General features: G+C 41.1%; 1 protein-coding gene across 1 annotated transcript in view; it reads right to left on the reverse strand.

Moving 5' to 3' along the window:
* Nucleotides 1-27767, reverse strand: part of LOC147140782 (receptor-type tyrosine-protein phosphatase S-like) — a 105056-nt gene that overhangs the window by 57355 nt on the left and 19934 nt on the right. The window contains exons 2-5 of the mRNA XM_086042299.1: nt 24168-24378; nt 17313-17461; nt 12733-12874; nt 2327-2515 (exon numbers count right to left, since the gene is read on the reverse strand). Coding sequence (XP_085898425.1) covers nt 2327-2515; nt 12733-12874; nt 17313-17461; nt 24168-24309 — 622 coding nt within the window. The 5' untranslated portion in view covers nt 24310-24378. The remainder of the gene's footprint in view (nt 1-2326; nt 2516-12732; nt 12875-17312; nt 17462-24167; nt 24379-27767) is intronic.

Genomic DNA, 27767 nt, shown 5'->3' on the forward strand with positions numbered 1-27767 from the left:
TAAACGGACACAATGTGCACAAAATGCTAAAGCTTGTGGCCACGAAATAGGTGTAAGATGAAATACTAATTTGTGGCCACAAAGTATCAGCGCCGCACTGGCAGGCAGGGCGTCTTTCTGTCAGTCGTCTGTGAGTGTAAATGAGTCCTGTGGCATAATCCATGGTATTACATGTATTGAACCGCTAGAGGGCAGACTTTGCCTGTGCAATGCTACTGCACTGGAACCCACATGAAAAGTGGAGTGAAGTGAAAAGGCAGTTAACTAAGGCGGCTCCGTGGTATTGCAGAAGAGAACAGTGGTCTTGCTTTTTAAAAGAACCCAACACAACACTTAAGTCGGTACTTGACCCAATTAGGGACGAATAGAGAGACGGACAAAAAACCATTTCCGTCCTTGCTTAGTCCAATATTTTTAAAAGACTTCACATCACTGGGAAGGACTGCCCATCTCTGGAAACCGTGAGGTAGAGGCCGAGGCTAAAGCTACAAAATCGACGGGCGTTGTGTGATTGAACTTTATTTTCGGCTGGGGATCAGTTACAAAGACATTTTGAAAAGGTGTTGTTCATGGGAATCACATTTAAACCACAAGTTAGCATTTTGTGGAGATTTTATATCCATTTTGTGGCCACAATTGAAAGAAAAATCTTAGGTTGTGTCTGGGGCTCCATAAATATTTTTGGTTATATTTCACCACATTTTCCTATTGCATTTGCATAGGACATTGATGTCAAAGTCAGCGTAGACAAGTGGCTCATTATGCTACTAGCATAATGTTATGAATCTAATTGCAATTTTTTTTCATTTACCACATCTGACATTTTAAACCTGCGAACAACAGTAAGATAGATCTCTTGCAAGTGAGATATTTGCACCAGCTGTCAGCACTTCTTCCTTACATAAGGGAACGGCAGCACATCTCTTGTAAAAACTGAGCCACGCTACACCTTTGTCATTTTGTCATTAAAGTTCAAATCTTTTTTTGTAATACATATAGCATAATGTTAACAGCCATCACCTTGTTTTTATGCTGGACAGAGAATGTTAACAACCGTTAACTTATTTTATGCTTGAATGACAGTTAATGTCAGGAAATGTTACATTGAAATTTGATCATTATTTATCATTCAGGATGATGACAGTTTGGCTCTGATTATTTTTATTTCCTATCGTAAAAAGTGCTCACAATAAGAAGGGATGGAACAGCTTGTATTTGAAGGCCGTGGCGCGATCATTAAAAAAATGGTAGATATAGATACAGTACTTTATCAAAGTTAAATCTCCAGGAATGTGGTGGACGTGAGCAAAAAAACGTACCTTCCTTCATCACAATTCTAATTTCCTTTGAGTGCTATCACTCGGTTTGCAGCTACAGTCCTCTAATTGTCCCAAAAAACAAACAAAAAAAACCATCCGCTCAAGTCAATCATTTGACAGCCAGGTAGGTCAGCTGCTGACGCAATGTTTGGAAGTTTCTGCAGGCACATTCGTACAAATGGAGATTGCAGATGAAAGGTTGACAAAGGGCAGGAGTGATCAGTGAAGTATGTCGGCCGACAGCAGAGAGATAGCGAGGCTGGCGGCACAGACAAGCCCGGAGAACGTGTGGGTTTGAGCTACAGCAAAATGATTTTGCCTCACCATCACTTTCATTACCCCTGAGCACAGCTGAGGGAAAATAGCTGAGGAATGCTTGTCTGCTTATTCCAGGAGAGACTGTGTGGTCTCTGCAGGGAGCACAAACAAAGCTGAGCAAACTGTCTTTAGTGCAAATTGTTCATCCCTCGATCTGCCTGTCAATACACACGTGCTCTCTTATCTCCAAAAGCAAACATTCTTTCATTTGACGTGATTTCAATGTGAGTAATAGATAACAAATGCATCGTGTCGGTATAAAATCCACCTGACACCATATAACTTTGGTTTTGAGCTGTTTCTGTGAAGGCATGTTTAATTTAGTGGGTTTGTGAGGCATGAGTTGGTTTGTGGCACATCTGAGTTCCGTAGTTAAAATAACATGTGGATAGGGTAAGGCACCTATTAAGTACGAGCAAGTCCCAAATGTTGATTAAAAACAACGACTTTCCCCTTGGCGGCAGAATTAAGCAAATTCATAAAATTGGCTTTGAAAAGGTTTTAAATCCCCACAGTCAGCGTCAGAGAGGAGCATGTAATCTCTCGATCATGATCACAAATAAAGGATGATAATCGCCAAATTTAGAGCAACAGGGATTTTATACGACAGCAATGCTAAGATACAAATGCAGCTTTATTTGCTTTTTGTAAAAATGAATAGGATGGAAAATAAAGTGGAAATTTCTCACCTGATCGGAGCTGTTTGATGCGGCCTTGACTGGTGCTGGGTTCAACAGGCAGAAAGTCCTTGAACCAGGAGATCTCTGGGTCGGGCATTCCACTGGCGGCACACAGCATGGTGGCCGTCCTTGTGCGCTCGACCACCTTCAGTTGGGGGCCCATATCGATACTGGGGAAGCCAAATGGCAACAGGTCCTCTGGAGGGGTGTAGAAAATAAAGGGTATTAATGGAAGATGAGCGGACCACAAACTATTTGTATTTAAGCATGAAACTAAGACAAAGGAGGAAAATAGTCCAAAAGAATGCATGGGAAAGAATAATAGGTGCAAAACAATGATGATGAAAACATGTCGCTAAGACTTGAATGGGACATTACAGAACAAAATGTACAATGTTAGCAGTAAATTTGCGACTTTGCCTGACTTTAAAGTGTGAGCTTTATCTTTGACTTTATTTGAGTTGGACTCTAAAAACAACAATTTTTGGGATGAGACCACCACAGACTGAAATCTGAAGTCATAGCTTGTTCATAGTGGCTGCACCTTATATTTTAAAAGTTGAGAGTTGTCGTCAAATGTTTATGTTAGCATTGGTACAATAACAATATAACTCCACCTCAACCATTTTATATCCTAATACCACATGCCAAAAACTTTTGATGATAACTCTAACCCTAATCCCTACCTCAACTCCACAGTTTTTTTTTTTTCAAATAAATTGTACAAGGCCATTCATTTGATACTAGTGCAAAATCACATACATTTTGTACATACTGTAGCATATTGCAATCCTACCGTATCATCATGAGATTACAGTAAATTAACACATGCAGATACTGCATTCCCGCTGTCATTGGCATCCAACACATGATTTGGGGAAATTTTGTGTGTGGGTGTGTGGGTAATTAAAAAAAAAAGGAGAATGAGGATAAACGTGAGTTTGTGCATGGTAGATAAAGAGGAAAATCAGCTCAGACACCGTGCAACATTCAAGAGCCGTTAATCTCCCTTTAAATTCACCCTGAACCACAAGTATGAACCACCATGCGAGGTATGTCAGAAAAAATCCAGACACTGGTGTCACAAAAGATATTGAGGTTCTCGGTCAAAGTGGGCCAGACGATCAACCAGTACCGTGATGACGCGGCAGCTCACAATGCCATGAGCATCCGACAGTTTCTGGACAAGGAGAACATCGCCGCACTGGAGCAACCTTGCACTTCACCTGGCCTGCCTGTCTGATTTCTTTCCTCATTTTGAAGATCAACGTGTGATCAAGGGGACCCTTTTTGAAAATGTGGAAGACATCAAGATGGTTGTGATGACGAAGCTGCGGTGATTCGTGAAAGAATCCTTCCAGGAGTACATGAAGGCTTGGCAGAGAGGCCTAGGAAAGTGTGTTAGTCTGTCTATCTATCTATCTATCTATCTATCTATCTATCTATCTATCTATCTATCTATCTATCTATCTATCTATCTAGTCTGCATGTCAAAGAGTGCTGGGTCAATCCAGCATGCATGAATCCTCCCTTGTCTCCCTCAGTGGAGAAACATAAGACATCCACACAAATGTGGTGATGTGAGAGCCACTGTTCCCCGCCTTTCACATCTGCAGTGGCTTGAAAGAGGAGAAACTAGCAAAGACAGCGGGGCCACTATATCCGTCCTCATTAAAGCCGCAGGTTTTTTCCCTCAGCTAGCTAGTCATTAGGTGATTTAGTAGGCGGGCAGATGCGCAGTAAGGTTCTCCGTGTTTCTTGACAGGCCGTCACTACAGGAGGATAAACATACCAATCGGTAAGAGAGTTACTGAAAAAACTCATAATAGAACACATACACACACAACACGGACTGCTCCCTGCCGACAAACACACGTCTGCAGCGACGGTGGCATTGAACTGTGTGCGTTTCACGGTGTGGCTCTGTGTGCTTGTAATGATTCCTGTCTAATGACGATGCAGAGACCTGCTCAGTAACAGCAGTTGCAATTAGAAGCCAGGATCAAGAGGAGGGGCAGGGCGAGAGGGGGTAATAAGGACTTGTTAGCCGTAATTGTTTAAATGCACCGACTATTAGAGAGGCCGATCTAGAAAGAGTGTCCATGCTTCTGGATGTCTGATTATGTTGTGAGGCAGTGGACAAGTGTGTGTGTGTATATGTCGTGTACACACTGGGATTTCGCCACGTTTGTGGCAATTGTGCACTCACTCATGAGAGACAATGGCCGTGTTCTAGTTCATCATAAAGGTGTTTGATGCAAGCGAGCCATATTGCACTTTGCTCTGGGCACTGAGGGGAAGTCATGCCAGACTTGAAGAGGGCCATCCTCAAACACAAAGTGAGCACTGAATAGTCTTAGTAAGATGAAAGATTAAGATTAAGAGAGAACTATTCCTAATCCTACATTAGTAACTCATCAAAACGTGTGTTATCCCTCGAACCTAGTAGTGACTGATAGGACGAGGTTGCAGATAAAGGAATAGTTTCTTCCACACCCTGGTCTCAGCCGTAGAGATGGGGCATACAGGGACAGTTTGAGGTGGCTTGGTCATCTCATATGAATACCTTGTGGACACCCTCCGGCGAGGTGTTCTCGGCATGTAAAGCAGGAGCAGGTGTTGAGGCACGCTGGAGGGATTTTGGTTCACAGCTGGCATTGGACTGTCTCAGTATCCCTTTGGTGGTACTAGACTTACGTTCCAATGGCAAGGAATTTAGACCATCCTTCACTTGTGCATCCTGACTCATATAAGTGGACAAAACACTTCAAACTTTTGTCCATACCGTAGCCAATGTTTGCCATCCATTCTTGTCACTTCTGGAACCTGATGCATCCAACCCACTCACCCAACTGAAAACAGTTGCTTCCAATTCTACATAGATAGGAAAACACAAAAAGGCTCTCAAGTAAATAGGATTAAGCATCTCGATGACAGCAATCCAGATGGTCAGACACGTAATCAAGCATCCATCAGCCCCTCCGCTTTCTCCTCTCCTTGCGCTTTTAACCACTATCTCTCTTGCCCATACACTCTGACACCTCCCCCATACCTGCGCCTATAATTACATATTCTACTTTCCCACAGCCGAAAAGCAATTACCAGTGGCAATTTCCTTGGCTGATAAATCAAGCCTACGGGGGTCTCTTGAACGGAAGGACAACACAAGCTGCTGAAATGTTGTACGCTTTGGAGTCGGTCCGAAATGTCGAGCGTGGCCACGTCAGAGGTCTGCTTGTTAGTTCCTGTCCTATTTCTTAGTCACCTCCTGCAGCCTCCTGCTACCTAAACATATGACAGACATGCACCATCTGCTTCCCTGCACTATGCTTTGGTGGAATAGAGCTTCAATGGTGATAGAATCAATCTTTTTTCCTTTTTCAAATTCATCTGCTTTGAAGTGTCATGGTCGAACAGGAACGTCAAGTAGCTGCAGCTGATAGTTCAAGGGAGAAATGACACCAAAAGGCAAAAGTAATGAATCTCACGGCTTATGCAGCCCCATTTAGAGATTTAAACTGCCAATAAAAATGCAGGGTGTGGACCACCTCTTCCAAGTATCCCGCGATGGATCAATGCTAATGATCCTGCCGAACTGCCGAAAGGGGAAGGAGGGAACAGGAAGATGAGCAGGGATATCGATAGGCAGGTCAGAATGCTCCCCAGAGATAAAGAATACGCTATGCCTTACATCTGCTGGCCTCTGGCCTGCCTCAACCTCCCCCTTCTCGCCGGAGGACTCACAGGGTCTTTTTATCACCACACCTTCTTTGACTTGCACGGACTCCCTGGGTGTTAATTACTGCACGCCACCACGGAGGGGTCCGGACGGACCCGTTCTTGTATTCCAGGTTAATATTTCTCAATTCAGTTGATCATGTGAAGTCAAATTCCCAGAGTCTGTTGTTTTTTGTCATTCTGCCACACCACAGGGTATCAGTGGAGGTGTTAGGATGACAATGGAAACGGAAATTGAAAATACACTGACAACTCTACTGGCTGCTCTGTAAGTTGTGCAAAAGAAAAGTCGCAATAGGTCACGATCATCAACAAAAGAACAAAAGAACATTTACTGTGTTTGTTGTATACCTCTAGAGAATACACTCCCAGGCACAAGCAGTATTCTCCAGTATCATAACTCTCACAGAATTTGTGTTCATGTAATTTAAATGAATAATAATAATTTGGAGATGGGAAATTCTAGTATCTCACAAAAAGCACATACCTCACATTTTCGTAAATATTTTATCATACCTTTTCATGGAACAATAATGAAGAAATTGCACTTTGCTACAATGTATAGTAGCCAGTGTGCAGCTTGTATAACATTTACTGTCCCTTAAAATAACTCAACACACAGCCATTAATGTCTAAACTGCTGGCAACAAAAGTGAGTACACCCCTATATGAAAATGGTGAAATTGGAAAAGACATGATAATGGGTGTATGGTACTTTTGGGAGATACTGTAACAGTATCCATAAAGAAAACACTATGCATCAGTCACGTGCCATTCAAGAAATATTATTATCATTATTATTAATATTTTCTAGATATATTTAAATGTATTTGACCTGCACTTAGATTATTTTAGTGGTTATTTCTTTTTAGACCTTTGCATGCATATTCTACAGATAGTGCACATATCACAGATACCGGACGCTACAGTTGACTGGTGAAGAGAAGAGGGATGTGGGAGCTACAGGTATTGAGCCAGCCTCCTGGGTGAGTCAGCGGCTGCTTGAAATAGATACTGCAGGCATGGCCTTGATCACGCTTTTCGCAAAATGAATCATTTATCAGACACAAACACTGCAGTGAAAAAAGTACAGCTTATTTTTCATCTGCTGGTTAAATTGATAAGACAGCATATGGAAAAATGAGCATGCGTCTGTAAACACAGAGCGTGTCAACAGCATTTTCAGGAACATTGGCAAGGACCAGCCAGCATTGTTCCCCGGAGCTTTGTGTTTGTGCGCATGAAGAGGTTGAGCACGTACATTTTGGCCCGGTTATGTTTACAGAAGGACATCCAGGCTGGGTGCCCAAAAAGCAGGCGGCAATAGAACCCGATTTGGGCAAATATGCAATTCATTCTTACACAGACACACACACACTCAAACTGGCAGAGAAGACACAAAGAGTCAAGGACCTAATGCAAATAATGCAAACACACAAAAACGATTCCAGTTTTTCACCCCTATGTTGCTTCGCTTTTTGTTTCCATCCCTCCCACACACATTGACACAAGCACACACACACAACAGAAACAAATCAGCGTTGTCCTGGTTGAGAGACCCGTTGCCTATTCTTCCTCCAGTTCATTTGTGTAAGGAATGGCCGCACGCATGAAAGAAGCCTTGAATGAAAGCCGATCGCAGGGAGCCTGATTCAGGAATAATCTGCAGTCCTCAGAGGCTCTAATGCTTTGACTCCTATAGACTGCAGAAGGACTGAAGAGGAGCACTTTAAATGCTAATGGCCCTTTATGAGAATAGATCACCACGCAACACAATGAAAAATAAGGCCCGCGAGTCACCTCTATCTACAAGCCTTGCTTCGGCTCAGCACTCTGATCCGTCAGCACTAAACACACACATCAAACATGGCCGTGTCACACACTTCCATGCAAACAAGCGTGGAGAATCGTGTGCAAGGAGAAGAAAGGGGAGGCAGGAAGTAAAAGAAAAAAAAAGTAAAAACGAGGCACATGTTTCTCCACTCAAGGAGTGTAATCCTCTTGCAGGACGAGTTGATACCCTCTGTTTTTTTTCTGCTGCTTGAGCCGCCGGCCTGCCAGTGCAGCAGACACCCGGGGGGGGGGGGGGGGGGGGTCTGACTGTCCGTCATATGAAGGGTGTTTATGGTGGTGGCAGATCATCTCTCCTCCCTTCTCTTCCCTCACCCTCTGCCTCCCCCACTTCATGCTTCCCTTTCTCCTAAAATGGGGCACCGGGAAGTGAGTATTATCAGGATTACACTGCACAATCCACCCGCACACAAAAATGCACGTATCAACCTACACTGCTAAAAAAGGAGTTCATGCATTCGCACGCAGTCACAACACAAACAAGCACACACCCTGCTGCAGTGTTGGGAGCCTCTCGCCCACAAGAGGTTTTCCAACATGCAGAAGTGCAGATATCCACATTTCCTGAAGGCTCAACGAAATGACTGCAATGTACATGGAAGTGCTTGGTTTGCAGAGAAGTGAAAGTGGGGGTCGGGGCAGTGCGTTTGGACAGACAGTGAGGTCAGGCAGGATAGATGACTGTAAAAATGAAAAAATGAATAAAACAAGAAGAGCAGAAATTAGAAACGAACTGCTGTGGGCTACAAGAAGCCCCACCAGTAGTGAAAGAAATGTGACTGTGAAATGAACTAGTGTGTGTGTAATGGAACAGAAAAGGTAACGTCCAAGAGCTCAGTGATGATAAACTGCCACACCTTCATCCATTAGCAAACCTATAGAGCAGTAAACCACATCCAGAGGCCCACCACAAGCACCTCACAAGCTGCTATTAGTGTCGCTCAACCATCATACTAAATGGTGACATGGAGCATGGCGGTGGACAAAAATACTTCTTTGCACAAGTGGAAGGCTTTGGCCACTAATGGAAAGCATCTTTGTGACATCAATGGCTCAGAGGCCATTTCCTTGAGTGAATCGCTTTATGATTCCATTTGAAATTTTTGGAGACTTTACACTTAACGCCAATCTTGGATGACATGATCTACTCTGAAGTAAATTGATACTTTATAGCCTGTTGAGGTTCATGGCTTAAAAGTTATTATAGTGCAAAATACTCAAATGTACTGAGTTATATGCTCAAAGGTTGTGGGAAATAATTTATTCGACAATGGAATTGTGTGGATTTACAAAAAATGTATTATTATTATTTACGTTTCTTCAAATGTCTACAGTCTAATATTAAATCATATTCGCTTCTAAATTTACCACATGGATAACTTTACCGATACAGTTTTAGCAAGTGATCACTGCAAGTGTGTTAGGAGGATACTAAACATGGCATTGTGCAGTACAGACCATCATCATGAGAAAATAGATTGATGATTTTTTTTCCCTATATTGTGTTGATGCTGTGCAACAAGTGGGCTCATGGAACCCCATATTGTGTGATTATCATATCATGCCCTTTAAAGTGACGTGAGGTCCAAGCAGTTAAGCCTTTATATTAAAAAACAATGAGGGTGAAGGTCATGCAAACATACTTGCATGCAGTATTGTTGTATTTCATCCCATAAAACACTTGTATAAAACCATAGCTAATAATCAGATGCATCCATGTTCATCTACAATGATTAGAGGACTGTGCAGCTTTAAAATTACAGCATCATATTCTTATCCAGCCAGTCTATTTTACAAGATAACATAATTATATCCTATCAGGAGAACATTACCTATACACTGATTTAATTTTGCAGTCTTTCTCCTCTTATCTAAAAATGCAGATTGCTTGACAAAAAAACCCACAAGACAATTCATTTCGTTTTCTCGTGATCCAATACAAGAGCTAATGCTCACTACTTGTTAAAAGAGGAATACTTTTTCTAATACGATATGCTTGTTTTGTTTGTTGTAGTGGCGCAGAAGTGCGCTGCGTCATACTCAAAGTTTATTAAACTTCACCTGATGGCCTAAATATTAGAAACATCAATCAGTATAATATAACAAATACAAAAGTGTTTAACAACAATAACAATAATATCTCTGGAGTTAAAAATGGATTGAGCCTTGTTATTTTTAATTCTTAATATAACTTCACGACCGGTTAGCACATCCGCCTCACAGTTCAGAGGTCGCGGGTTCGATCTCGGCTCCGGCCTCCCTGTTTGGAGTTTGCATGTTCTCCCCGTGCCTGCATGGGTTTTCTCCGGGTACTCCGGTTTCCTCCCACATTCCAAAAACATGCATGGTAGGTTGATTGGACACTCTAAATTGCCCTTAGGTGTGATTGCGGATGTTTGTTTGTCTCTGTGTGCCCTGCGATTGCCTGGCAACCAATTCGGGGTGTCCCCCGCCTACTGCCCGAAGACAGCTGGGATAGGCTCCAGCACGCCCCGCGACCCTTGTGAGGATAAGCGGTATAGATAATGGATGGATGGAATATAACTTCATTACCCGTACCTACTATTTTGACTGATGAGTGTCCAATCACAATCACACACAATATTTTGTCAGCAACAATAAAACACTCTTGAAATGTTGAAAACACAAAAAGAATAATTCAAAAAAACAAAAATAAACATGATGTGATGAAATTGTAGTGTTGACAATACGTGGGTAAAATTAATTTCATTAGATGGAGCCAATATCGATATTTGATGCTGTGCCATGAGGACTAACCATCATATTGTCTGTCTAAATCCGTACTTGTTAAGTTGTAGAACAATAGCCTCCATAACTTTGTTTGGAAATATTTAACTATAACAACTCTCTTCGTTTATATACTTGATGTTAAATATTGTTGACATCTCCCATGATCCTCTCTTCAATTCAGTACACAAGAGCTGCTGATTAAGAGGAATCAAATCAAAGATGTCATGATGAATTCATTTGGATAAAAGTTAACACAAACACAAACAAGGCCAATGTGAGCACACGCGCGCCGAGAGCCTCGCCCCCCAGGTGTAGTTCATGTGGTAATGGCTTTTAGATTGGGGCTGCGTACAAAGATGATGGGCCGGGTTAACAGATGGCCAAGGGACGGCGGCGCCAACCTTCTGTTCATCACTCAGCAGAACCCACTCTTCCCTTCTTACCTTCTTTCTCTCGTCCCCTCCACTACTCTGTCATCCCATTCCATCTCTTTTCTTTCACTTGACTCACGCCACCACCCGTTTCTTCACCCTCTAGCAACTGTGCTTCACCTCTCCTCGACCTCCCCTCTCTCTCTCGCCCTTGCTTCCTCAATTTCCGCCGGGTTGTCTGCCAGCCCCAAGTCTAATCCCCTGTTTTTTGTTTTTTTTCATGGTTTAGCCGCTCTAGCGGCCATCCCTTCCATTTCTTTGTCCTTTGCTGCTGCGCTGGGCAGATGGCCAGCGCTCACAGCTGCAAGTCAAGTTCATAGCGTGTTGGAGCACCACATTGGAGAGTATTCCTCCAAGGAGGCTGTGAACCAGTGATTAACCGGCACTCTGGCCAGGATGCGCGAGTGATTGGGGCATACAGCAGCCCTGATAGCCTGCGAGCTTGATGCGACTATAAAAAGAACAGTCAACTGCAGCTTCATGCGGAGGTTGAGCTTTGGCCCGGCTCGCCACAGCAACGGGGGAACAACAACCAAAGCCAGGTGCTTGCACGTCTAAGAGAGTGATGAAACACAGAGAGCCATGTGCTCCTTTGTCCAGAGGTGGCAAAAGTACTCACTCAGTACTTAAGTTGAAGTACCGATTCAACACGTGTGCTCAACGGGGGGAGTTTGCAATTTTACCCCGAAAATCACTTTTTGTCATATTCGTAAAAACTGTCAGTATGACCTCACAGTACTACGTGAGTAAAAATGATCTGTGAATTAAAAAAATAAATCATCCCTTTCTGGCCCCATCTTGTGCCTCTAATATGACATACAAGAAACCACTACACCTGAGGAAAACCATCCAATTAGACAGAAAGCATTTCTCACAACGGATCAATCATTTGCTGTCCACTGGTCTCCGCCAAGCTGGGCAGGCCGGCGCAGTAGAAGGAATATTTGGAGATGTGCCTGGTATGCCATTTTGCCGCTTCTGTCGACTGAAGATGACATCAAAGTCGCTCAGGGCTCAGATACCAACCAATCACGGCTCACCTGTTTTCTGAAGCTGAGCCATGATTGGCCGTTATCTGAGCCCTGAGCAACTTCGATGTCATCTTCAATCGACATGAGTGACAAAATGGCTGCCTCCTGAGATGGCTGAAAGTGGGTGCATTTTGCTGCTTAATTTATATTCCACAAACAATCAGAATGCTGTATTTCAACTGTGTGAGCCTTCATGGAACATATTCTGGAAAAAAAATATGTTTGGGTTTACTTCCCTTTTAACATTGTGAGCTGACTCATGAAAAATCCTTATTTAGCTAATGATAATTTGAAGGTGACAAGGACAATTTTTGAACACCAGCATGGAGTGTTTTTTAGACTGGCACAAGACAAAGCATTCACCACAAATAATTCAGGGAGCCGACAGCACCAAACAATTCTCTTAAATAAGATAATGGATAAAGGGACTCTTGCTTCTGCAAATCTGATACCCTTCCTCAATGTTGCTGCTGTCTCTGTTTTTTCTACCCCAAGATCTCAATCATTCGATCAATCAAGAACACAGGTTGATTTTATCTCTAACTGTAAAGAGTAAGTACATAAAAATCTACTTTAATACATGAATAACTTCCCACTGCTGCCTTTGACTCACCTCTGATAATGGCCAGCTTTGCAGTGACTGACAGCTCTCCTTCGCTGTTACGTGCGACACACTCGTAGATGTTCTCGTCTCGAGGTGCTCTGAGAGGTTGAATCCTCAGCACGGCGCCTGCGCCTTCGTCAAACTCGGTGGTCTGAACGGCAACAGAAAAATACATTGATTTCATCGCAATGGAAACAGATCCACAATAGTAAACAAGAAGAGTTGCATTGGACCCTTGGAAGTTGAACACGAAAATGCTAGGCCTTTGAATTTGCCTGGGGGATCGATACCGAGGATTTCATTTTCACTGGCCGTTGAATGCGTCAATCACCACCAATCTTAGAAAGTTCCGTTGTGACTGGCAAAAATGACGAATCATCGATATGGAGGGATGGTACTAATATACGCACAATTTGTTCATTGGCTGTTGTTGAACTCCTGACACAGGAAACATTAGTTTATTGAATCAAGTGAGGTGTCAATCGAACACCAGGAAGCAGACCTACATTTTGATACATTCCATGCGTTAGTCTGATCACGCGCACTCGACCTATGATGGAAAATATGTCCAAAATATGCGTATCTGATGGAAATATGTAACGGTTGCAGCAGCTAATAACGTGACTTTATGGATGTCAGGCTTGTTGTGGACTAACTATATTACTGGAATACTTTTACTGGACTTAATATTATCATTTTTGATGGATTATGACATTGTCCTAGACATTTATGAGGCTGAAATAGTGAGTTCCGAATTTTTTGTCTGTTTGCGATTGTTTGACATAAATACTCGCCAAGCCTGCAGATATGATTGTATCTTATAATGTTTGGTATCATTCGAATCTGCGGAAACTCAGTTTTCTAACCATATACAACATGCCCGAGAATGCTTTGAAGTTGTTCTATATATAGCGAATGTCCTATGAGCGGGACGCAAACGTCCCACCGGTGGGACGCTGGAATCGCATCAGGTTTTAAACCCTAACTACAGTATACCAGAAACTATGAGTCTCCAAACACCTTAATATCTTTTAAGTTTCAGCTTTAGAAAACTTTATTCACCCCCATGGTGCAATTCAATCTCATTTTACAACCTTACAGATCATTTGATTTGGGGAAAAAAAATGCACAGAAGTGCGTGAGTATATCGCCAATTGACAAGCACTAACGAGACCTGCGTTGCTTTTCCAGCTTTTTAATTGCAACTCACCGAGCGCAACATACACATGCAATAAAGACGCTCTTGCAACTTCTTTCATTACCAACCCGTGCTAAACTTAGCGAGTGATCCATCAATTCAACATACTTACCGGTACTTCACACCAATTATTACTTTCATATTCACCAGTGCTTTGGTGTCTTCTTGGCATTTGAGAAAGAGCTTAGAAAATATGAATGGCACAGGGGTCACAACAAGTTACTATTTTACTTTGTTATCATCCGTATCAGGACTAGCTTGTTACAAAATTGAAGTTATTACAATAACTATGAGTTTTTGTTTGAACTAAGTAATGTAAGGCATTATTACTTAATCAATATTTTACCTGTTATATTCTCAGTTAGGCATGTTACACTGCATTTCAAGCTTGTAGTGACCGAATATTGTCCTTTGCACTGGGCATGTCTAATTTTTGGGACCAAAAAGAGTGTGCCGCTTGCATTTTAAAATTTGAATTCCACCCAAAACTTTACTAAATCACAACAGGTTAAAGGGAAGTCAACCCCCCAAAATTCCTTGGAATAATATGTTATGTCTCACTAGTCTAACCATGGAATTCTGATTAACATTGCGTTTATGGAATATGAGTTAAGCAGCAAAATCAACCCATTTTTTGCCATTTCAGATGGCAGCCATTTTGTCACTTCTGTCGACTGAAAATGACATAGTTGCTCAAGGCTTGGGTTACGACTAATCACGGCTCACCTGTTTTCTGAAGCTAAGCCGTGATTGGTTGTTACCTGAGCCATGAGCAACTGTGATGTCATTTTCAGTTGACAGCAAGTGACAAAATGGCTGCCTCTTGAGATGGACAAAAACGGGCGGATTTGACTACTTAACTCATATTCCACGGACAAAATATCAATCAGAATGCCGTGTTTAGACTAGTGGGGATGACTTCCCCTTTAAGGCGTGAGTTAGGGGGAGTTAGGTCCGACTGCACTATCATCGGCTGTTTTATCTGTCATTGTTAATGTTTTCGTTTGGATGTTCTTTTTTGGTTAAATTCCAAGCTACATTTTCCAACGATATCAATCAATCAATCACATTTTATTTATATAGCACTTTTCATACATAAAAATGCAACTCAAAGTGCTTTAAAACATTCAAAGCAAAACATAGAATTATCTTCAATCAAAAGAAAAGATAAATTATTTAAAAGTTGTTGAAAGCCAAACTAAAAAGGTGTGTCTTGAGCTTCCTCTTAAAAATATCAACAGTCTCTGCAGACCTGACATCCTCTGGCAGGCTATTCCAAAGGTGAGGACCAAAATGGCTGAATGCAGCCTCGCCATGCATTTTGGTCCTCACCCTTGGAATAAATAAAAGGCCGGCGCCAGAGGACCTCAGGATCCGCGAGGGCTGGTATGATAAAAGCAAATCAGATAAATAAGATGGCCCAAGACCATTAACACATTTATAAACTAATAAAAGTACTTTAAAATCGATCCTGAAACACACAGGGAGCCAATGCAGCAATTTCAAAACTGGCGTAATGTGCTCCCGCCCTCTGGTTCTCGTCAGCACCCGAGCGGCTGAATTCTGCAGTAGTTGCAGTGGTGAAATGCTCTTTTTCGGGAGGCCAGAGAGCAGGGCATTACAGTAATCTAAACGACAGGAAATAAAGGCATGCATCAGCACTTCCGTGTTAGCCTGAGAGAGAAACGGGCGGACTCTGGCGATATTCTTAAGGTGATAAAAACCAATCTTGGTTACATTTTTAATATGAGGAATAAAACTGAGCTCAGAGTCAAAAATGACGCCAAGGTTCTTCACACAGTGTGAGGGATTAAAAATGTGTAGTTTTGGTAAAAGCTTCTCTCTCTGACCTTCGGGACCGATAACTAAAACCTCAGTCTTGTCCTCATTGAGCTGTAGGAAATTATCTGCCATCCATGACTTGATATCTAAAATGCAATTTAAAAGGGTATCAATGGGTCCTGTGTCATCAGGAGACACGGCAATATACAGCTGCGTGTCATCAGCATAGCTGTGAAAGCTGATGCCGTGTCCCCTGATGACATCCCCGAGGGGAAGCATATAAAGATTAAAAAGTAAGGGGCCTAAAATCGAACCTTGAGGAACCCCACATTTGATTTCATGAGTTTTAGAGGAACAAGTATCCATACTTACAAAGAAATATCGGTCTGTGAGATAGGAATAAAACCAGTCAAAAACAGTACCAGAGATGCCCACTAGATTTTTAAGTCTATTTAATAAAATTTGGTGATCTACTGTATCAAAAGCAGCGCTTAGATCCAGTAGCACCAAGACTGTGAGTTTTCTCACGTCTGCAGTGCACCTAATATACACTATACTGTATCTAATTCACCATAGCTAGACTTAGCAATAATGTTGAAGTTTTCCATAATTTCAATGTTAGTTTTGAGTTTATTATACTTCACCCCATCATTAAGACACATACCTGCAGGAAACTGATGTCTTGTGGAAAGACACCCCAGCAAGTCACACTTACCATTCAGGGCTCACTGTTTGGAATTCAGTGTAGTGCCATGCATTAAGTTACAATCAATTATTAATTTTCGGGCACACATGGTCTTAGTAGCATGCTTACATGAAAAAAACCCCCCACATACTAAAGCTTCAATCAGATACAAGTTGCTCATTGGTGCATGAACCCCCACGACCCCTCCCCCTTCCTCCCTCCCTGAAAAAAGAAAAAAGGCCCGCGATCATTTGCATCTGTTCATCCCTCCGAGCAAGCCAACGATTGCTTCATTTAACCCCATTTCCCAATGGCTCGTCCTAAACTGCCAAAGAACATAATGCTGAATATTGCCTTTGAGTGAATAGTAAAAATGTTAGCACATAATGATTTTAATGGCACCGATTAAATGTTAATGCTGGGAGTATCCACAAGTATCCCCTGATATTCACTATATATATATAAAACATCTATTTATGTGGTTTCATAAGAAAGACGTTCGACAAAACAGCATCCTGTTTCCCAAGTCATAAAATAGTGGTGCTTGATTGACAGCTGGGCAGGTCGTGCTGTCAGGCCTTTTAGTTGTCACTCCCGCAGCTTCCAGCAGCGGAGAGAACTGCTTGATTTGTAATGATTTTGAAGCCACTTTTAATATACATGCCTTTTTTTTTTTTAATTAATAATTTAAAGATGGCAGGGTTGTTACCAAGAAATTTACAATACTTTACTTTGGGAAACAGATGACATTTTGAAACCTACTGTAATTATACATTGTCAGAACATTACAATGATGTACTGTTAGATAATGCTGGGAAAACATGTGCTTCAGGACCACATGATGAGTTATATGAGAAGCCGTACGTCAGTGTTGTGCATGCCATGCAGCAAACGTAAGCTTCTGACATTGCGCACTGTGACAACCACCTCGATACGCTGAGAGTTGACTTTCTTGCCCTTCTTGTTCCAGTAGACGACCGGCTTGGGATTCCCGGTGGCCTGGCACACAAACGATGCCACGCCCCCTGATACGCCAATCTGGTCTGTGGGAATCTTGGTGAACTTGGGCGCAGCTGAGAGGAGAAAGCAGAAACAAACCAAAACGCATGTGAAAGTTGATCACCCAGAGTGACAACACAATAAACACCCTGCTGACTAATCCCAAATTTGCACCGGTCACAGTTTGTGTTGTGCTGCCTTGTGTTGAGCTAAATTCCTGGGTATCATCTAGAGGACACGCTGAAGGACTTCCTGTGGGTCATAAATAAAAGATTGCGTTAGGCTTGAGAGGAACGGCTCTCTCTGTCCAACTTGCTCTCTTACACTCTGCTTCCAGGCCAGTCGAGCTCTGAACTACTGCAAAGACACTCTTAAGCAAGCATTAAGTGCACAACGTATAAGCATCTAATTGGTGTGTATTAATAACAGATGGGTCAATTTGTCAGCAGAAATATCACCTTGGGGGATTTATACTTGTAAATTCTGAAGATCTTTACCGTTTCATTCAGCCTATCAACATTACTGTTAATTTGTTTTACCCAGAGGGCGGAATTGGAGGAGAATGATGGGGACCATTATGCTTTGTGTTGGAGTGCAGGATTAGAAATGGGCTGCAATTGCCCTCTGAATGAAAACAGCAATTTTCCAAGCCGGCCATTGAGCCAATATTACTGAACCTATATTTTTCCTTGCGAGTGAGTCAGATCAATCAAACAGCCAACATGCACCCACCCCTTGCTGTCTATGGCCTGTTGCCATGGTGGCCATCTTAACTCGTCAGCTACAGAATCGCTGCGATCCATCAGGGCGAAGGCAGGATGACCCTTACCATGGCAACCTGAATCCCTCCTCCCACTCCCCTAAGTCTGGGCGGCTGCGTTGTCTCTCTCCTGATTCTCTCAAGACAGAATAGGAGCTAAAAAAGCCGATCAAACAATCACTTGCAGATTCCAAAAGGCTGTTTGTACATTTTCACACCTCCAAACTTAAAAAAAAGGCATTCAGTTTCATTACAGTGACTATAAATAACGAACACGGCATTGCTAAAATGGCGGGTTTTCTGCGGTGTGAGGTTGTCAGGCCTTGGATGTTGGTAAGAAATTACCGAGTTTGATTCCAATATCGAGACTGCCAAACCCATCTCGTTTCCCATCCCTATCTATAACCTTTATAATTCTACTGAAAAAGAACAACATACTAGGTGTGTTAGAAAGGTTCCATGACTGGTGTCACAAAAGACATATTTCAAATCCAAAATAAAAATTACAACTTTCCCCCTTGATGTTCTTCTTGGCCAGGAAGTGTAGGATTAGTATTAAAGTAATATGAGCAAGCAGGAGTTGTTCTTTGATAATTCTCACCTCTTCTCGCGCACTGAATGACGGAAAGGATCTCTTTATAGACATGCTGGTTGATTGTCTAGTGCACGATGAAGGGGGAAACCCGTAGTTTGTAGTTTTGTTTTGAAAATATACAATTCTATTGAGACACCTGGAAATTGATTTTTTTTTTTTTTGACACACCTCAAATGTACAGGTCAAAATTAGCATGACGTACACTCTAAAAACAGTTGGGTTAGGTCAAAAATTGACCAATCCATTACTTGGATCAATTTAACCCAACTTTCTGGGTTGTTTTTGCTGTAAACAACTCCCCAAAAGTGAGTAGTTTTATACAAAACATAAAAAAATTTTGCAAGAAGTACAAAACAATGCCGCGCACAAACTAATTATGGACGCAATCACGCACTAGAACAACTCTTTGGACATGATGGCTCGTGATCTACAGCAGCGGGGTGCCGTATCTGCAGCTCTGAGGAGCCCAGAACTGCGATGACATTCCTCCTGTTGAAGATCGACTGAGAAACAAGTTGAACTCTACAATACAATACAATTTTATTTATATAGCGCATTTCATAACAGCTAGAGCTGTAACAAAGCACTTTAAAAACAATACAATAAATTAAAAAAAACAATAAGAGGCAGTGATACATCTATTAATAAGTATATCAATAACTATTCAAATATAAGTAAAAATTTAAATAAATAAAGCCAATAAATAAACATAAAACTCTATATACAATTGAGTTACTGCCCCACAAGCACAGTTGGATTTTGTCAAAGTATTCAGTAAGAGGATCTCTAGATCTCAGCTTTAGCTGTTATTGCAGCAATATTTGAGAGCACGTAACAAAAGTGACTCTGTTTGCATTTGCACTTTAGAGCTACAAGATTAATTTTCTTGCAGTCTGTTCGATAAAAAAACATTTTGAAAACTGAAAAAATGACATTAGGTATTTTTTTCTATTCGAAATTTAGCAAAAATCTCGTCTCGTCTCGTTCTCACGGTCTCAATCTCGTGAGACATCTCGTCTCGTGGGATTTTTGTCTCGTCCCATCCCTAGTGGCCAGCTATTTAAAAGTTGCTTTCACCTATATTAATTAATCTAAAAAACATATTTATATTTTACATAACAACATTAAATCATAATTAACGCATGAAAAGGTTAAAATATTTTTTCAAATTTAGATTAATTAACATAGGCGAAAGCAACTTTTAAATAGCTGTCCACTGTAGTGACCACTATGCATGAAAGGGTTAATATAAATATGTATGCTGCTCTGTGCAATAAGAAATAAATAAAGCAAATCCTGAATGTCAGAAATGAAGTGGTCTCATTTAATGCTTAGCCGCAATCCTCAACAGGATGATACATAAAGCTGGAGTTGGCACAGTGCAGTCAATCAGAACAAATTCATGGCTGTCATTTGAAGTCCCAAGAGCACCGTATATCTGGCCTACTAAACTCAAAGAGGGGCTTGGGGACGGTGGGAGTCATGAGCCCCTAAAACCTGCGAAAGTACAAAAAATTGTAACCTCGGACTGCCTCGTTCCTGTGACAGGATTATGCCTGAATTTCATATGCTTTGTTGTGCACGAACATGATCTAACTGGCTTTATGTAAAGTCCAGAATGTTTTCTGTACTCCCTTAAATGCGCTTCAACACCAATCCTCTTGCAAAACCGACCCCGCTGGCAATGTTACCACTTAAGCCTCTTCTTAAAGCCCGGAAAAGCCCTGCAAGGCACTGACTTTGGTTGGATTTGCACTGAACAAAAACTTGTTATGACTGCACGGTTGTGTGAAGCTGCCCGGAAAATAGGGGACTAATGAGAGGATCTTTCTCTTAATAAAAGCTCTCACTTGTTTTCACCAGAGCAGACTAATCTTCTACCAATTGCCTACTTTTTGAAAACCTTTTTTAAACCTGTGATCTTCTAAGTGACTGATTGAGGCTGCGCTTAGTGGCAGGTGTAACAAAGCGATCAACATTGGAACGAATGGAGGTCTGTCTGCTACAAATCAGGATGTGACAGTCCTTTTGAAGTGGTAAATGCAAATTAAATACATCCTCTTTGAAAGACATATATGGACCAGGAAGAGCTGCTGTTACAAATTGCATTTGGTCAGAGAAATCTGACTGATGTCAAGGATGGATTGACATTAAAATCAGATGAGGTCTGACAAGTCTTTAAGTCATGTTCACTAATATAGTTCTTGTGTTTTGAAAAATGACAGTTTTATCACATTTTAAAGTCAACCAAAACATCTTTTTCCAGAATATGTTCTATGCAGGCCCACTAGTTGAAACATGGCATTCTGATAAATATTGTGTTTGTGGAATACGAGAAATCCACCCCTTTTTAGCTATCTCAGGGGGCCCAAAATGGCCACCCCCTACGATGGCTAAAAACGGGTATATTTTGCTGCTTAACTCATATTCCACAAACACAATATTAATCAGAATGTCTTGTTTCAACTACTGGGCCTGCATATAACATATTCTGGAAAAAAATATGTTTGGGTTGACTTTGACTTTAAACCTATTACCTGAATTACAGAATTATTATTATATTACCTGATTTACCTTAATTATTATTAGTATTATTATTAGTATTATTATTATTATCTTCCTGTATTTTTTCATTTGTACATTTTTGGGGTGAATCACTGCAATGTGCTTAGTGTCAACATGTGAATAGCATAAATGCCATGTGACTATTTTTCATTTCATTTGCTAATTTTATGTTGAGAATTAAATCCTGTTATGTTCAGTCCTGTTACTCTCATGAAGAGCTTCACTAAAATAAAACCATGATATAAAAAAAAACAAGTTGCCTGAGAGGGTCTAAAACATGTCTTAAGTAGCTCAATATGTGTAATATTATGAGATTTAGAGTTGTGGGAAAAATGTAGAAATGTAAGTTTGTTTTGAAAGTGTTACAACATGCAAATAGCACCGAGTCGGTGGAATAACACTTAAATAACGATTGATCATTCAAATTATTTTTTGAAATATATTTCTTTCTACATGAAAGGTTACAATGGAAATGTATAGCTTTACTGCATACCGTCTGTAGAAGTCAATGATATGGCAGGAAAAATAGCATGGTTTCAAATTACTAATACAAATGAAAAAGAACATTAAAACAACAACAATACCTTACAGAGAAATGCAATTTGCATTGTTTGTTTTGTGAGCGTGTGCAGTGTGAGTATGTGTGTTGACTACTGAGGCAGGAAATCTGTGCAAATGTTGTCATCAAAAGGATGATGAGAAACATGCTGATGGGACCTCCCGGCTTATCAAAACACATTAACAAGCAGCAGTCCAGTTCCAATGTACTCACAAGGCTGCTTTCACTCCTCTGTATCACACTCAAAAACCCGCAGACGCACACACACACACCCACACGCACACACACAAACACCCACACACCTTTTTACAGACTTGCAAACATGGGCATGCCAAATCCCGCACATGTACCCCCATATATTCACACTATGGTTCAATACATTCACACCTGATTATCCAGCAGCTGCCATTCTCCGGAAGAAGTGAGACACCTATGATTGGTTGGATATGGTTGCAAGGTTGTCTCGGAAGATAACAAGACAGCCAGGCATCAAGAAACGCTCAAATCTGATTGACTGTCTGTCTATTTCAATGTCAATATGCAATTTCTTCAGACATCCTTCCTATTTTCTGAGAAATACTCTCAGCTATCACAGAACTAGTTGCTACGGCAACCAAATAATGTAGGACAGCCTGTTCTCACAAGAATTTAGGAAGGTTTCCGACAAACGGAATGGACAGTAATGAATATAAACGACATTGATATATGACATAGTATGCAAAAGTGTTTGGGACTTAAAGGGACGGAGGGGCCAGGATGGCCAATTTTTCACTAACAAATTCATTTAATATATTTTTTGATCGGGAAAATGAAAAGAGTTGCCATTTTCTATTTTATCCATTCATTTTGGAGAAATTAGGAAAGAAGTGACTCCATGTACGGAAACAGTCGAAAAGGTACGTTCCGATGCGGCCAAACTTGGTTGTGGAGTCAGCCTCGCTGGAACTTTCATTCCTTTAAATGTCTTTTCTGTGTGTCTTCTCTATGTTTTTTATTTTTTATCTCACAGCTACAGTACATAGCCTGATAGCCATGTTCATTTTGAAGAAAAGTAGTCACATTTAACATTTTAATTTATTTCAACAGATTCCCACTTTCCCCAGTGTATAACACATTATCTAATGTCAGTGTTTTGTTTTGAAGAAAACTAGTGATATTCCACAAATTTACTGTATTATATTCAATTTTTAGTTACATAGTCATCCATTTTCCCATTGAAGGACGATGCATGAAATGTGTGTATTTTTCCAGTTATATTATATAGCCATGGGACAACCAGGGGGGCCCCAAAAGTGTGTGCGAATGCATGCACAGCCCCTTTTCACCATTGAAAAGATCAGCTAACAGATGCACACACACTCTTGGGGGGCCCTTGGTATAGTTCCAAGGCTCCACAATGTAACTGGAAATAATATAAGAATTCCATGCATCGCCCTCAATTGGAAAATGGTTGATTATGCCAGTCAAACTGTCAAATAACACTACTACTGTATTCTTCAAAATTAAATAACTTTAGATAATGCATGGTTATATACTATCATGGCAATGAGAATAAGCAGGTCAATTTTTTGGCCACAAAGGTGTCCAGAGAGTAACTGGCAATGCATGTTTTTTGTTGTTGTTTTTTTTTAATGAATAATCGACTTCACAAGGTATTAAATCAATCACATCTAGACTGCTCTGTCTATTATTGAAGACGTTTCGTCTCTTATCCGAGAAGGCTTCATCAGTTCATGGCTTGGTTAGGACTGCACCAGCCTAAGTTAATGTGGCAAACCCGATTACCGGTACTTGGGCTCCAAGTTGGAGGCACGCCCAACCACGAATGGAATCATTCGTCTGGCATGCAAAATGTTCAGACTCCTTCCAATAAGTTAAATAAAAAAAAAGATTCGATTTTGAAAATTTCAGTATGTGATTTATGAAAAAATACAGAAAAATATTTAAGTATATTGATTTGAGCAGTTCTTGAGCATAAACGTATGACACCCAGTCGACCTCCTCTCATCTGTTCCAGCACCCAAAGAAACATGGATGTTGGATGTGTGTCTCTAAGGGGTGTGGCCCTCTGAATTAGTCTTTGTGTGAGCATCTCCTCTTCAAATTCTGTATTTGAAAGTTTGTCAGTGACTGGGGCTGTTCTCGCTCACATACATGCCTGACAGCATCTTGATTAAATGCTTCACATTTTTTACACTTCACTCATGCCACGGCGTATCTGCTCTCTTGCACTTTGGTTTATGAAAAAATGTATGTATGCTTAAATAGCATGATAAGAACTGTAAAATACATTTGACATACCTATTACTGCAGAAAGATTGTTCACTTTAATTAGCAGGATGATGAGATGCAGAAGGAGACACAGGGGGGAGGTCCTGAGGCGGAACCCAGGGATCAGCCTCCTGGACTGGACTAGTGCTCCGCCCGTGCTGCACAGATGCATGTTCCCACTGTCAGCTGCTTGGAGATGACTGAAATGTGGTTGGGGTTTCACTCAGCAGGGGTAGGCACTCTGTAGACACACACACACAAATTCATGAAGGTCAGCCAAAATGGATGAAAACATAGTCGCCACATCTCTGATTCATCGCTGAAATGTCATTGCACAGCGAGAGGAAGAGGGGGCTCATCCAAAAATTCAGAGCGAGGTAGGAGAAAACCTCCTCATGAACAAAAATTAAAGGCAAATTCATGCTAATGCAGGATTAAGTCTTTTGATTTAGCCGGAGCACTTCTAACTGGGATTAAGGGCTCATGCGGACCAGCCCTGACTCAACTAATACTGGAACAAAAGCGCCACTGTGCACCAACTAAGACAAAAAACAGGCCGAAATTGTTTTTGCTTCAGCGTTAATGAGCCTCTGTGCTCGTGAACCGTGAAATAAGCTGCAGTGATACATTTTTATGTTACTTTACTCTCCTCAAAAGTCATAATAATTTCATTTATCTTTCGCTCAGACTTAAGTAATTCGATTTCACTGTTATGGTGGAACGTAAAGGAGTCAATTAATAATAGCGCTCGAGTGTGCTACTGTAATAGAAAACATTTAATTGAGGGGTCAGAATGCGGCAAAACTGCAATAGCAGCATATACGTCAAAGACTGCGGACTTAGGGAAGGTCGTCATCAGCCCCTCTTCTCGTAAAAGCGTGCGCAGCTTCACATATACGGCTTCACCGCTCTGTGTTCTTGCAGAGAATTACACAGGTTGAGCAGAGGCTCACTGTCCCTCAGTCAATAACTCTTGAGTCCTGTCCTCCTCCGCAACTCCTTCATGTCAGAACACAGGTGGGGGAGAAAGGAGCTTTTGTTAACCTGTCACACATATGATACATGTGAGAACTAAGAGCATCACCAACACTGAGTATGGGGGTAAAATTAGTGGGGATGCCGAAATGTATCCATGAAGCGGAGGTCGGGCTACTTACACATGACATGACCAAGACATTCTAAACAATTTGGTGCACGGGAATAATTCAGGGAATTCTATTAGAGTATGCCCCATTTGCTCAAAGCAAGGGCCCTTAGGCCCGCCGCTTACCAAGTGACGCCGCTTAAAGCAACTCAAGTGGATCATGGCAAAAAAATTACAGTCAGCAACTCTTCGCCGCACACTAAGCGACTAAGCACAGCACATTGTCCAAATAGCTAAAATTCAAAAACTGCGACCCTCTATCAGGTTTGAAGCTCAACATACAATACACTGTAATGTTTTATTTTTTTATTGACACATTGAGAAAATGGGTGAGAATAAGGAGTGTGGATTTGTGGGTTATTATTATTTGTTTTGGACTCCTGACAATGATTGATTGCCCAATTCATTGATTGCACCTGTGCATTTCGCCGAAAGAGAGTTATTTTTTCAATAAAAACACAGTTATCTATATCTATCTATCTATATCTCCCTCTCTCTCTCTCTCTCTCTCTCTCTCTCTCTCTCTCTCTCTCTCTCTCTCTCTCTATATATATATATATATATATATATATATATATATATATATATATATATATCGATATATGTCTATATATATATATCGAAATATGCCTATATATATATATATATATATATATATATATATATATATATATATATATATATATATATATATGGGCGAAACGGTGGTTGACTGGTTAGCACGTCCGCCTCACAGTTCAGAGTGCATGTTCTCCCCGTGCCTGCGTGGGTTTTCTCCGGGTACTCCGGTTTCCTCCCACATTCCAAAAACATGCATGGTAGGTTGATTGGACACTCTAAATTGCCCTTAGTCCTGTGATTGTGAGTGTGGATGTTTGTTTGTCTCTGTGTGCCCTGCGATTGGCTGGCAACTAATTCAGGGTGTCCCCCGCCTACTGGCTGAAGACAGCTGGGATAGGCTCCAGCACGTCTGCGACCCATGTGAGGATAAGCGGTATAGATAATGGATGGATATATATGGTAGGCGCGGTGTTTACATATACTGTAGTTGCAATTTTTGTTTTTGTTTTTAATGAATTGCAAAATTCCCAGTACAGTAATTAAAGACTTCAATTTCTGTAGAAATTGTGTGTGAATGTTGAATAATTGACACTGATGCCGGAATTGTTTGAATCGGTTGAGAAATTTGGAAAGGTGTGGTCAAATTGTAAAATGTCTCCAGTAATTTGTTAACTTTGAAATGAAATATTTGGAATTTTGGGGACATTGGGAATTTTGAAATAGTTCTCAAGACAGTCTGAATGAGCAGAATATTTCGGAGTGGAATGGTTTGAATCCGGCTGCATATGTTGTGGAATATGGGTGAAGTAAAATTTTGAAAATGTTTGTTTTCTTTTCAATGGGATTTAAAATGAAATAATGGGAAATGTGGATTGGGGAAAAAGTGGAGCTCCGGGGATTGTAACATTTAGATTTAGATAGTATTTTGACACTGGAATGGTTTGCCGGGGATTGTAACATTTAGATTTAGATAGTATTTTGACATTGGAATGGTTTGGACTATTGTTCAGCATTCACACTATTACCAGTAGTCAAGTACTGCTTTCGCCAATAAGTTCCTTTTTGTTCTGTTGTTGTCATTTTCAGTTTTAACTTCTCACCATGAATACCCTTGTCCACACAAAAAAAGCAGAAGAACACAGGATAAAGAATTTGAAAAAAATACAGACTGTGTGGTGGCTGCTCAGTGGAGCATGTGGCTAAAACATGGGGCCAGAACATCCGCCTCATAAATTTTTGTCTGAATCTTGGTTCAGTCTTTCCCCTGTACTTTTGTGAGTTTTCTCCAGGTAATCCACTTTCATCCCACATTGTCAAAATATCCAGACTAATAGATTTGCTGAGAACTCTAAATTGACATTAGGTGTAAATCTGAGTGTGAATGGTTGTTTGTCAATACCTGTGACTGACTGAACCGCTTTTTAGTCTAAATCATTTGAAATAGACTCCGACTCACCTCGGACCCTGAACAGGATAAGCAGTACAACATGGATGAATGGATGGATGTGGGAGGTTAGAGAGTGAGGGAGATCAGCTGTCTAATTCCTTCTTGCCTCCTTTTCTGTCAGGCTTTAGATTCTTTTGACTTGTAGACCCATCTGTTTTCCTTGGAATTTTACATCAAGAGCCAAGTTGTTCAATAGTAAATTGTTCACGGAGTAGAAAGCAAGCCTATTTATATTTTTTAATTTTTTGTCCAGTCAGATGTCATCTCATGTAATCTTTAACACCGCTTATCCTGTACTGGGTCGCGGGGTTGTGCTGACGCCTATCCCAGCTGACTTTGGGCGAAAGGCGGACTACACCCAGAACTGGTTGCCAGCCAGTCACAGGGCACACATAGACACCGTCACTGAGCGGGAACCAATCCCACGCTGCCTGCCCACAAGTCAGGCCAGTGTACCACTACATCATCAGTGATCCGT

This window comes from Filicampus tigris, chromosome 10 (genome assembly GCF_054856515.1).
Source record: "Filicampus tigris isolate MCC_2025a chromosome 10, RoL_Ftig_1.0, whole genome shotgun sequence".
In the NCBI taxonomy this organism is placed as follows: domain Eukaryota; kingdom Metazoa; phylum Chordata; class Actinopteri; order Syngnathiformes; family Syngnathidae; genus Filicampus; species Filicampus tigris.